This window comes from Ammodytes marinus (assembly GCF_949987685.1).
Source record: "Ammodytes marinus genome assembly, chromosome: 9".
NCBI classification, from domain to species: domain Eukaryota; kingdom Metazoa; phylum Chordata; class Actinopteri; order Uranoscopiformes; family Ammodytidae; genus Ammodytes; species Ammodytes marinus.
Genome location: NC_137213.1, coordinates 24,860,897 through 24,873,509, shown reverse-complemented (window position 1 = coordinate 24,873,509; position 12,613 = coordinate 24,860,897). Strand labels below are relative to the sequence as shown.

General features: G+C 40.7%; 1 protein-coding gene across 1 annotated transcript; it reads right to left on the bottom strand.

Moving 5' to 3' along the window:
- Positions 1–4,200: 4,200 nt before the first annotated feature.
- On the bottom strand, positions 4,201–7,681 carry LOC307255958 (Krueppel-like factor 9). Its single transcript, XM_080034792.1, has 2 exons — positions 6,934–7,681; positions 4,201–5,254 (listed from the first exon to the last, which is right to left on the bottom strand). Exons 1-2 carry the CDS (start codon positions 7,427–7,429, stop codon positions 5,010–5,012), a joined length of 741 nt encoding a protein of 246 aa, XP_079890918.1. The 5' UTR covers positions 7,430–7,681; the 3' UTR covers positions 4,201–5,009.
- Positions 7,682–12,613: the final 4,932 nt, after the last annotated feature.

Sequence of the window (12,613 nt, the reverse complement as noted above, 5' to 3'; positions counted from 1 at the left end):
GCGGGAGACACAGGAAGTAGGGCTGACACCTGTGGCTTCTGGTGCCGTGCCTCCTCTCTCTGCCACTGGAAACACAGAGGAACTCTAAATGGGGACTTGTGTTAGGTAACACACAGCATGGCCAGTTTAATCTATACTGGAAGTAGGCCCTGTGGCCACAAATTAGCTGCTGGGAACCCCTATAGCCAACTTTTCTCCACCTGTCAAGTCCAAGACCATATTAAATCATCCAGTGTTTAATATGCAGTGTCAAGATGCATTTACTTTTTCTGAGTTATAACAACATCAGTTGAAGTAGAATGTCCCATAGTGTTGGTTAACATTTCTGGAATTAAAAAACCTCTATAAAGCCCCTCGCCCACCCATTCTCATTTCAAAACCAACCCTGAATCTTCAAACCGCCATTTTCTTTACTACTTTACTTTTTTTAAACTCTGTTAATAGATCATTTAACTCTAAAATTTTAACACTGTGGAAAGAGTTAATTGAACATAAATTCTATATGGTTAAATTGAACTATTTTTTAGTGTTACTTTAACATTCGTCTTTTTCAAAGTTATAATAAAGATCGTCTTCATGGAAGAATAGATTCCATGTTATAACTGTTCAACATCAGACTAAGTTTTAGTAGTAGCCCAGATCAGATGCAACAATATCATGTTATTAAAGTGTAGAATTATACCTTTAATTGAGATTCAGCTAATCCAATCGGTTCTCTTCAAATAAAGTCCTTTCTGTTGACATTTTACTATGGCTGTCTTTTTTTATGCCTGTATTTGTTGACCAGAAGAAAAACACGAAAAGCACAGTAATCAACTTATGGATTTTTATTTTAAAAAAAACGAAAGAAAAAAAAACGCAATGGTATTCTCATGTCAAGCAAACAATGGAACCATTTTATATAAGTATTGTTCCATATCACAAAATGAGTTATGAAAAGAATAATTAAACCACACAAATGATACTTATTTTTTGGAATAAATTAATCAGCATAACAAAAGAAATAAACATGCTTGTACTTAGGTGTTGAACAGGAAAATATTAAACTCCAATGCTCAAAGAAATTTAAGACACCTGAGAATATAAATATCAAAAAAGCTTGGTGCAGCAATTATTTAGTTCCACAGTTCCTCCCATTTTACTTCAACTAAAGCTTTGATAAAGAGGAATCTTTTAAAAATACATTAATGTAAAAATTAGGCATCAATTTAAAAAACATCCATTTCTGTACAATGTGCATATCTGAATTAGTGTGGTGACAATAGAAATGAGCGCAGTTTTCTATCTTTTTGTTTTTCTCAGCGAGGCAGCGCAGATTCAATCCAAAATGGATAATAACTGTCATCAAGCATTCAGCGATATGGACAAAATAGATTTGGACTGAGCTCTTTCAATTGAAATCTGCAGAGAAGTAACAGGGCTACAGGTATCTTTTGCTTTCCATTTGAATTCCCCTTCTAAAGCCTGAGCCAGCAGTGAGTGAACTCCTGCTGGGCTTCAAGGGCAGGGGGTTGTTGGTGCAGGATTGATCCAGTAGATTCATTCGTTTGTTAACAACAGAAGTTCACTGAGGCAGGGAAAAGGAAATTCTGCTGCACAGGTAGTAGTGATTTTGCATATAAAGACAAGATAAAGCGAAGGGTACACAACAGAACCATCTAGCTATGGATGGATTTTGTACAAACTGCAAAAAAAAAAAAAAAAAAAAATCAGTGAGGTATGTTGTTATTGTGATAGTATAGTACTATACTAGTATAGTATAGTAGCTTTGAGGAACGGACACATTCTGTGTGAGATGACACTCCCATCTGTGAGGAATAACAGGAGGGAATATGTCCATTCAAAGATGTAAAAAAAGAAAAAAAAAAAAAAAGTATATGGTGTGTAACCCTTTGTTTAAAAAGTCCATTTGTTCAAGGTCACTGCCAGCAGCGACCGAAAACCGTCAACAGTTTGAAACCCCTGAAGGAGAAATGTTTACAAAAATGTCAAAAAGCGTCGCATTGCCTTTCGACAACAACAGCTTCCCATTCAAATGAGTGAATGGGAACAACAGTGAAGTGGTTGTTAAGAAGATGGTTTGACAGATGAGTGAGGAAAACATCTGCAAGTCTGTCTCTTTGATTCTAGTGTGGAGGAGACCGAGTCAACACAAATGAGGCGTGTTCCACTGATAAAAAATAAAAAAATCCAAAAAGATTCTACAACAAGAGATGGATGACTAGCAAAAAACTAAAAAGAAAAAAAATATAGACAATGACTAACCAGTTCTTTTATCACGCTCTCTAAAGCACTTGGACAAAAAAAGGCATTTTTTCTTTTTTATACAAACCATTGGTAATCAACAGACACACTAGCAAAGTTCCACAGTGCCTTCTTGCAAAAGCATAGTAACAGTGCAAGCCATTACACTATTCAGCCAAACACACCTGTAAGTGCCATATTGCATAATGAGTATCTGTAATGGGCCCACAAGACGGTATATATACCTATACAATGATCCAACTGTAAACATGGTGCAAAGTAGTTATGACATAGTTTAAGGCTTTCAGATTTTCCTGAAGAAGTGTTGTTCTCTGAGATAAAAAGGAATGTGTCCATGAGTTGGACAAACAGTGTGGAAACATAGAAAAAGGAAGATTCAACCTCTCTACAATCAGACATGGACACTGTATGTACTCCAACAGATCGCAAACATCTATATTGCTTAAGGTTTGCTTGCTTCGGTTCAACATGAGCCTTGCTTGTTTTGTATACAGGTATATTTAGATGCCAGTTCTTTTCTCAAATGTAACAAAGACATTCTTCACAAATCCTCATTCTTCCAACTTAGAAAAATGTCTTTGTCACGTTGACATTTTGACACAGGTGTTACTAATTACATTATAAATGACTGCATCCTATTTACAATGGCCTAAACCCCCATAGCCAAAACCATATAGAACAGAGCCATCCTTGCTAGTTGCCCCTGTACTGTTGCTACTTCCACAAGTCAAAATGTCCACCAAAATAAAAGATCGAAAAGGTATTAGCTTCCCTGAATGGGAAGTGACTGGCCAAGTTATTTTCACTTTGTTTTATGCAAATTGATTCCCACAAAACATGTATAACTGTTTTAACGCTTTCATTCAATACCTTATAGTTTATCTGCTTTTGAAACTCAGGTGGTGTAAAGAACACCTGGCACCCCTGATCCTGAATTGCATTTTCCGTCCTGATGAGTGAGTTGAATGCTTTTACTTTGAAGGCAGCAGGCTGAAAGTCAAGCTCAATTTGTGTCATCTTATTTCCCCCTCCCCCCCAAAATATTTTTTTATACCATTGCATACACACTTTTCCCAGTTCTGTCGCTAACAAAAAAATGTAAATAAAAACACACACACACAAACTGACACTCAAGAGGCAATGCCTTCCTATCAAGCGTATACTGTTACCCCTAATATAAGGACTACAATTCATCACGTGTTAATTATTCTGCTAGTAGCATTACCAATGTTCTACATTAAAGCTTATATACACTCGTATCAGTTTAAACATAATACTACTTTGTATTATGTGTCAGCATTTTATGATAACTTTTGGATGGCGTGCAAACAGCTCTTCTATAGTGAATTTGATCCACTTTCTGGTAAAAATTAATATTTGATCTATAGTTGAATTGGATATACAATTTAAAAAAATTAAAAAGAACTCCTCAATGATGGTAACTAATGCAATAAAAAATAAGAAGGAATGTGCCATCACTTAAAACTTTTAGATGGAATCAGCAAAGCTAAAAAACAAAACAGAAAACAAAGCTAAAAAGACGTCTAGCTGCTTCTTCGCTACCTAACATCAAAACATTGTGCTATTCATGGTAAAGAAATGGTACTGAACCGCACAACAACGATCTAGAGAGAGAAGATTTGGCTGATGATGATGAATTTGTAGATTAATACAGAAAATGTGAAAAAAAAATCCCTGCAACTTGTGAAAGTGTTTCGGTTTGAGAAATTGAGGTTATTTATTTAGGGTTGGGTTCATATTATCGATTCAAATCTGCTTAATGATTCCCATTCTAATCGAATCCCGAGTGAGAAAAGAAAACAAAGTACGTCGAAACCACATTTATTTCCATAAGGTTTAGGCTGCCATTAACATGTTATACATGAAAAAGTACTTAGTTAATTGCTTTTTGTTAAAAATTTAAAATATAATCTCTCTGTTGTGCCAAACAAAACTTGACTGGGTTTTACATTAGTTTTATTAAAGCCTTATATCACTGTTGCATTAAGAAACCGCTTTTTGGCCAATCAGTTTTGTTGATTTTTTTGCATCAATGTGATAAAGTACTTTAATTTGTCCTGTATTTATTTCAGTTGATTAACCGACATTCCTATTTTGTAATAGGATCTATAAAAATGTCTCACATTTAATTTTTTTATTTTTGAATGGTACAGGACATCAAAAAAGCGGCATTCTTATACTATTTTATAGTAAATGTGCCATCATATTAGACTTTTATTCCCCTGCATGTATTTATTGTAATGCAGTGTTTACATTTTACTTTATCATTACTGTCTTAAGGGAAGCATAGCCACACTTTTGGAAACTCGACGCTGTACTCAGTCACACTGTTAACAGTTGTACACATGCTCTGACACACGTGTAAGCGGCGATGTAAATGACGTGCGGTAGCTCCGAACTTTGCTTTCAGGAAACGATATGTGGAATCGAAAAAGCACATTTCTTATCGAACCCAAACTTTCTTAAAGTTTTGGAATGTTCGATACCCAACCCTAGTTTTGTTGAGCAGGTTGATAGTGGTCACATGACTCATCTGTGTGGACGGAGAGAGAGACAAGAAGAGTTCCCTCTCACATCCGCTACTGTGTATGTTAGCTTGTGTATTTGTGTTATGTGCACATTTTTGAGTACAACACAACGATGCTAAATCGCTTATCAGTGGACCTGATTGTAGCTGGTCAACTTGAAAGCACCGTGACCTTCTCTGCTCCTTCCAAACCATCCTAGTGGTGCATGGTGGGGCTGGAGGAGGAGTAGGTGCCCTTGTTGCGTCCCAACATGGAAGGTTGGAAGTCAGGATGGCGGCGGGCGTGCTTGATCAGGTGGTCGCTGCGCATGAAGCGTTTATCACACAGTGGGCACAGGAAGCGTTTCTCCCCTGTGTGGGTGCGGGTGTGGCGGGCCAGCTCATCAGAGCGGGCAAACTTCTTTTCACAGTCGGGCCAAGTGCATGGGAAGGGCCTCTCGCCTGCAACAGAAAAGAGAGGGGAGAGCAATTTAGCACCACATCATATAGCATTTAGACACACCAAGCACACATTGGATTACTTTTGATGACTAAATATCATTACATCAGAATTTAGGGACAAAAATAGATTTGTCCTTTTGCCCAGTCCCACTTGCATGCTATGCAACTATTACAACCAAGTGTTGCACCAAAGCAGTACATCAATTAATTATGTTATAAATGTTTTTATCATTCGTTTATTTGTAGACTTTGATTGTTTTTAAAATGTGAAAAGATAAGAAATGTCTACAGCAACTCCCTAAAACCGGGGCGGCCGGTGCTTCAAATAGCTGGTTTTGCCCGAAGACAGTCCAAAAATGTATTGCAAAATGTTCAATTTGCCAATTTCATAACACAAAGAGCACCCAAAAAAATAATTGGTTTTGGTTGCCCATTTATTTATTTTTTGTCACTTCACAAATACTAAAAATGCTAGGAAATCTGTGTCTGCTGCACCCTGGAGCAAATTTAAGTTCTTACTGTGCTCATTAAATACCGAGATTGTGCTACAACTATACTGCCTTCATTATTGCCATTATACGTGGACACAAATATTTATCTCTACATACAAAACATATAGAGGATTTAGATTCCCCAGATTAGTCTTCCTAAACTTCTACTAGCCCTAATCTCCTGCAGGCAACATGAGTAAAACCAGGATGAGCGAGTAGGATGCTGGGTGCCATTTTCAAGATCACAAAGCCAGGCCACGTTGTTGTTGCAGGACTCTTTGTGGGCGTTCCCCACCACAGTTTCTTTGAGCCGTTTCCTGTCCTTAATCCCCCTGCGCCTGCTCAGTGACCCAGAACACTCCGATTCCACTCATTTCGCGAAAAATCACATGCACGTTTTAACTCTAGAATGGAACAGCAACGCCAACAGGCTGGCCATTTTCCAGCTACGTGAAGCTTTTTTAGCGTATAGTGACAATACGGGGCAAGGGCTAAAGTTGTAATCGAGGTGCAAACAAACTACTACTGAATGATGTTTCCTGAGCAAGCACACGAAACCCAATTAAAGTGTGGATTAATTGATCATCAAACATAGGGGGCGACGCATCCAATATCGGACGCGCCTCCTCCTGCAGCCTCCCCCCTTCAAACGTTTTATCAATATTTTACACATTGCAGACAATAACGACGATCCGAACGCCAAGGACATGGGGTAACGCCCGCAGCAAAAACTAAACAACCAAGCACCATCAACAGGGCAGGGTAGGCTATGACCGACAATGAACTCTATATCGACGTTAAGGTTTCATCTTACGTCCATTTCATATGCAAATCCAGGCGGGAGGAAGACCTCCGTCACCGGTTTTAACGGCCAGCCCAGTTCTTTTGTTAGTTTACTTCTTTGTCAGACTCTGTGAAGGGGAGTTTTCTCTCCGTTCCTCTTTGTTTGGCCACGTTATTGCACCAAGTAGAGGGTAAATGGGAAATAAAATGTTGTCATCACCACGCTATTATTAGCTAATCCCCACGAAGGACAAAGTAGCACCAACACTTCCTATATGTATCTGGTATGATGATGACAAAACATGAAAGACACAAGTTATATTAAAGTTTTTTCTTCTTCATGTATGTGGAATGTACACAACATGTGAACTGCTGATGCAGGCCAAACGGCTGCTGCCTCCATACCTGTGTGTGTCCGGATGTGTGCCTTCAGGTGGGACGATTTCCCGTAAACCCTGTCGCAACCGTCAAAAGTGCACTGATGTCGCTTGACCGGGGAGCGCGGGGCCCCCGCGCCTCCTCCCCCCCTCAGCTGCTGTCCGGGGACCGGGGTGGCGGAGGGGGTCATGGTAGGGGTGGTGGGGTCGGACAACGTGGTGTAACCGCTCTCGCCACCGCACGAGGAGTTGCTGCTCTCCGAGTAGGCCGACATGGGGCGGAACTTGCCGTGCAGGTCGGTGAGGATACCGGCCACCGCCATCATGTTGGCCCCCTCCAGCCTCAGCGTCTCCCGCACTTCCCTGTCCTCGCTCGACCCGTCGGGCTCCCCCGGGAGAAGGCCCATCGTGGTCGGCTGCCTGGTGGGGGCCAGCACCGGGGTGGGTCGGTGCAACACGGGACCGCTGGATATCGACACCAGACATTCGGCAGCGAAATAATCAGACGAAGCAGTCAACGACATTGTTATCTGCCTTGTTTTGTTGGTCTTCGAAAAGAAAAGAAAATATCCGCCAGGAGGGGCTAACGGTAGACTGATACCGACCTCGTTTTCATCAAACTCGACGTACCAACCGCTTCCAGCCGAGCCCTGTTTCTGCCATATAGTGTGTCAGTACTTTGAAAACAATAAAGTTAACCAAAGAAAAGGCACACTTGAGAATAATAATGTGCTAAAACTGTATCAGTGCCTCGCGTCCAACATGCGTGCCCCTCACTGTCTGACGGTTCATTGTGTCTGAGCCTCCGAGAAGCCGGTCAAACCTACGCCCCCTAGTCCCGACTAACGGTGCGTTCAGGACCCGTCGGGTAAAACCACAATGGAGGTGTTCATGTGTTTAAATGTTGTATAACGGCCACACTTTGTACTGTTTTTGTCACTACGATTACTCCAATATATCATTTAATAAGTGATACATCTGACTCATTGTCCCACAGCAAATTATAGATGGTATTACCATACTCAAACTGAAGATATAGCCTTTATATGTGTTATTCTAGCGTATTTTATATTCCTTCCGAATCACAAGTATACATGCTTACATTTCAGCAACCTATAGCATGCATTGGCATAATTATTGTTACAAAGTGCACTTTTACTGCCGCTTCATGATCTGAAAGTTGGGGGGAATTCGGGTAAACGGTATTTTTCAAAAGAGGATATAAAATACATTATTTTCTATGTATTTGAATGCAGCGTAAGCCAGCAGCGCGCAGTTACTGACGTCGCAGCACGGGTGTGGACCGCGGGTGCATCGTGGAAAGTAGGTGGCAGGCAGCTTGGGTAACGATGGGGGAAGGAGATGGGGATGGAGGGCGTGTTGGATAAATTAGTTTGAGCTCAGTCGGAGGCAGAAGAACGTGGCTGAGCGGCGGAGGGTGTATACTTCTCATGTCTAACGTAGACCCAGGCTAGTTCGACAAAAAGCCACCATAGCTGTCCGAATATATATGATACTTTTTCGAATGTTATTTATTTATCCATTTGTCAAAGACCCTAGATGTCTCTCTCTCCTCTTTCATTAGTCAAAGACCCTTGATGTCTCTCCTCTTCCATGCTGGATTTCTCTTCCATGCTGGATTTCGAGTCCAGACTGGTTGTGTGGCTTATTGATTTTTTGGACATGATGTGTGTAGGAGTGTCCTCAGATGAACTTTAGTTTATTGTTGAATGAGTAGGTAGGCTTTAAAGGTAGGATTTTTAAAAAATGTTGTTCCATCCAACTACAAAGTGTCCTTGTTGTTTTGTCCACATATTTACAATACACCTAGGCTACAATACACTTATCCCTGCAGAAAGCCTGTCTGATAACTGTCTCAAATGAAAAAAAAGGATGCTGCCAGCTTTCATTCTGAACCAGAAAACATACTGTAAACATTCCTGCAATAAAGTGACTTTTCCCTCCTTATATGTGGTTCCTGTCTTTCTAAGTCAACCTCACTTCTTATGAAGCCCAGTGTCCGGTCAAGTGATTGGCTCAGTTTAGTGTTTGTAGCTCCAGCTTGGAAGGTATTTCCTGATTGGTCGCTGTGAGCACTATGGGTCACTGTGGAAGCCCCCTTACAAGCCTGGTCATTCAGTGGCTGTGAACACTGCTTGGTTTTCATCTCGCTTACATGTGGAAGCTTGGAAGCAGTCAGACCCTACAGTGACTTGGGGTCGCTATGGCTGTGTCCTTGTTACAGTTCAATTGTGTGCATGTTGCACTACTTTTTCTCCTGACGCATGGTGAGTTTTATGGCCTTTATTGTGAGCTATGTGTTCATTGTTAGTGTTTGATTTTAGAGTTGACTGAAGAGTCCAGATGACATGACTTTTTAGAGTGTTCAGTGGAGAGAAAAGATGTTCTTTTTTGTCATGTTTGTGATTTTTCACACCTGCTTTTTATGCAGTAGGTGAATGCTTTCAGACGGTACCAGATCTCTGTGATTCAAGTTGTGTTGGTGAGATTTCAGTTTGTTGCTTTTTTTCCCTGTATATGATGATGTGATATATGATGCTGACAAATACTTACAATTATTTCTACTACTAGATTTGCTTCAGTGAAACACTTATCTTGTAATCTTATGATTATTCATTCTTGTCCATAGGGTTCTCTACCCCTGATTTGTCCTTTCAGAGAGGGGTGAGATATACATACAGGTATAGCACAACAATTACCACAACCCTTCATGGCTCCAATGCTGGCAGGAATGGACTGGCTCTGGACTGTGTGGTTGATATTGACGTGGTTTCCAAGTGTCACCTAATGATGCAGGTCAGATAGCTTTAATTTGTTGAAAAAAATAATAATCATGTTACGTATTGCAAAAAGTCAACTGTCTATACATCCATGCGTTTCAGATAAGGAATCCACAGATAAAGAGGCTCTCCCCTCAGAAGGAGCACTCTGTGCAGCGCTTAAAGAGCTTGAGGTAATGAACAGTATAGTTTTCATATTATTTTTTAAAACAAAGAACATTAAATAAATGCATGATTTACCCTTCATCTCTGCATTTAGTTTACATGCATGTGGTTCTCTCTGTTCTCAGTCCAGATCTTTTGGGGGAAGGCTACACCATGTTTTTCTTCTGAATGTGATACTCTGTTCACTTGTCTGTGTTTGTGGGCTCTCGGGGGGCTCATCTGGTGTTTTTGTTTCTCAGAGAGTCACTGGAGAGAGCGCGCCTCAAGTTCTCCCTCCAGGGGGGAAAGGTCACGGCCCTCTGTCTCCAGGAGGGGGAGCAGGTGTGGGCCCTCAACATTAAAAGAGCTCTACTGAGCATGCTCCAGACCTCCCGCACAGCCTCCAAACAGGAATTAGAAAAGGAGGTGAGGGAAGAAGATGGCTTTGTTCTATGTAATAAGTGCACAATTATTTTGAGATGTATTGTATACATACCACAGCTGCTCCAAATCTATAAAGATTACGGAAAAAAAGTGCAACGACAACTTCATCTGGTGTCCCACCTCTACTGCTGCTACAAACAACTATCGTTAACATCCTTATGCCATGATTCACAGGGTGATTATTTTCTTTACCCTAATGCCTCCTTTCTCAGACGGATGTGTACGGGACGTGCGCCAGCAGGTATGAGAGGAGAGGAGCTTTACTGCTTAAGAGCAGGGATCTAACACAGTGCCACCAGTCCAGGCTGGCAAACTTCTGGCCCCATTCAGTGTCTTTCACTGAAGATACCGTGAGTTTGCCTCTGGCTTTTCTTGTCTCTGTCTAAAATGTGTATGCCACTGAGGCCATGCACTTTTTCTGGTTTCTTCAGGGAATTTTGAGGGGTTTTAGTAACTTGGGAGCAGTTTACATTTTTCCATTGAAAATATACAGATGGCAATTATGTAATGCGATCCCAATATTTTTAGACTCAGTTTGACTACTTTGAGATACATACATATACAAATGATTTAATATTTCTCCAGTTGAATGTTGTTGCTTGCAAGGTGGATCTTTTAAAGATTTTTTAGGCCACCATTTTGTAAAAAGGAATTGAAACAATTTTTTAGTCAAATGCACTTAATGCACAGTAAGCATGCTGGTTTGCATCGTTGGCCTTTAAACCACAACTGCAGTTCTCCTAAAATCCTAGATGTGGATCTGGTGGTTTAGGCTACATAATGCTTGTAGATTCACTTTTTTTTCTGGTATCTGAATTTAAGAAAAGTGAAAGTTTAAAGTAGTTGATGACAATGGTTGTCACTTGAGATACACCACACCATTTTAGGCCACTAATATCAGTATTGAATCAGTACTTTGGTTTTTATGATTTTTATGATAGGAGATTTCTTTTGTTTTTGTTTTATTTCATCTCTTGTTTTGCTAGTCAGTTCAGTCGGAGCTGCTTTGCGTTCAGAGGCATGGGACTACAGTGATGGAACGGGTCAACTGTACAGAAGCCCTTTCTATGGCAACGTGGTCCGGGACTGCGGGGCTGGTGAAGACCCAAACAGTTTCTACCTTGCTCCTGCTCAGAGCCCAGCCGGGGACTCCTTCAGGAGCTGGTCAGGAGCATAGTTTTTACACCTTTTGCAGTTACTCTTAGCAACTAATACTGTTTTACAAACATGGACACTGATACCTTTTCTCCTCAACGCTCATGCAGACTCTTTAGGTCCTGGTGTGCTGACTGACCTGCAGTTTGAGGATGAGGGGGCTGCAAGGCCAGGGAAAGCCAAAGCGTCAACACTTCAGCAAGCCAGTCAAAGTGTTAGGATGTTATGTAGCCTCACCTCCGACCCACAACTGGTAGGTCCTGGTAGCTTTTTAACTGTGTGTTCTGTCTTTTATACACTTGCTGTAGGTCTCACACTGTAGCTGCTACTGTCCTGCAGCAAATAATATGTATCACTTTTAAGTAGCATGCGCCCTGCCAGACCACTGTTTGTGTTTGTAAGTCATTTTCCGGTTTATGAGTCAATATTTTTTGAATGCCTCTCATACACAGTAGGCCAGTCATACCTAATCTGGCAACCTTCATCATAGTCTGTTTACATGGGAGAAGTTAAAAAGAGGGCCGTCAGCCGCATAAACTGACATACTCTGATATAACTATGTGGGATATAAGAGTGATGTGATGAAATGGTTTGTTCCTACAATGTAATAGCAAATATGCGTTTGGATTTTATTTGCTCCTAGATATCACAAGAGTTCCTTCAACTGGCTTTCCAGCTGAGAGATCTGTCTCTCTCTCAACTCAAGACACTTTGGCACGAAGCGTCTTTCAAGTGCCGCAATGACTGGTCAGTATTTCTTCAGTTTTTCTTATATTAGTAGTATCCTCTGTCAAGTCCAGCGGTTCTACATCAATGTCTTATGACTGTTTAAGTTGCACGTTTCCACTCTCTTCGTCAAGTTAGTAACATATCTTGTTCTTAGCTAGCAGTAAATTAGATTAAAGCTGAAAGGTCTCTTGTGTATGGCTTATGATGAGAAAGAATACACAGCTACTGGGCCAAGTCAACAAGTAAACAGAGGACAGTCTGTGTGAGGCATTGGACAACTTAATCGGAAACTACTTTAGCTTGCTTTGGACAGAGCCAGACTAAATATTTTTCTAGTCATTATGCTAACTTTTAAGCTAATCATCTGTAGCCTCATATTTACTGTACACACATTACAGTGGTCCATCTTCTCATCTAACTCTCAGCAAGAAAGTG

Coding starts and splice junctions, on each gene's coding strand:
- LOC307255958 (XM_080034792.1), bottom strand. CDS start 7,429: ATGTCGTTGACTGCTTCGTCTGATTATTTCGCTGCCGAATGTCTGGTG. Junction 5,255..6,933: donor ACACATCCGGACACACACAG/GTATGGAGGCAG, acceptor TTTCTGTTGCAG/GCGAGAGGCCCTTCCCATGC.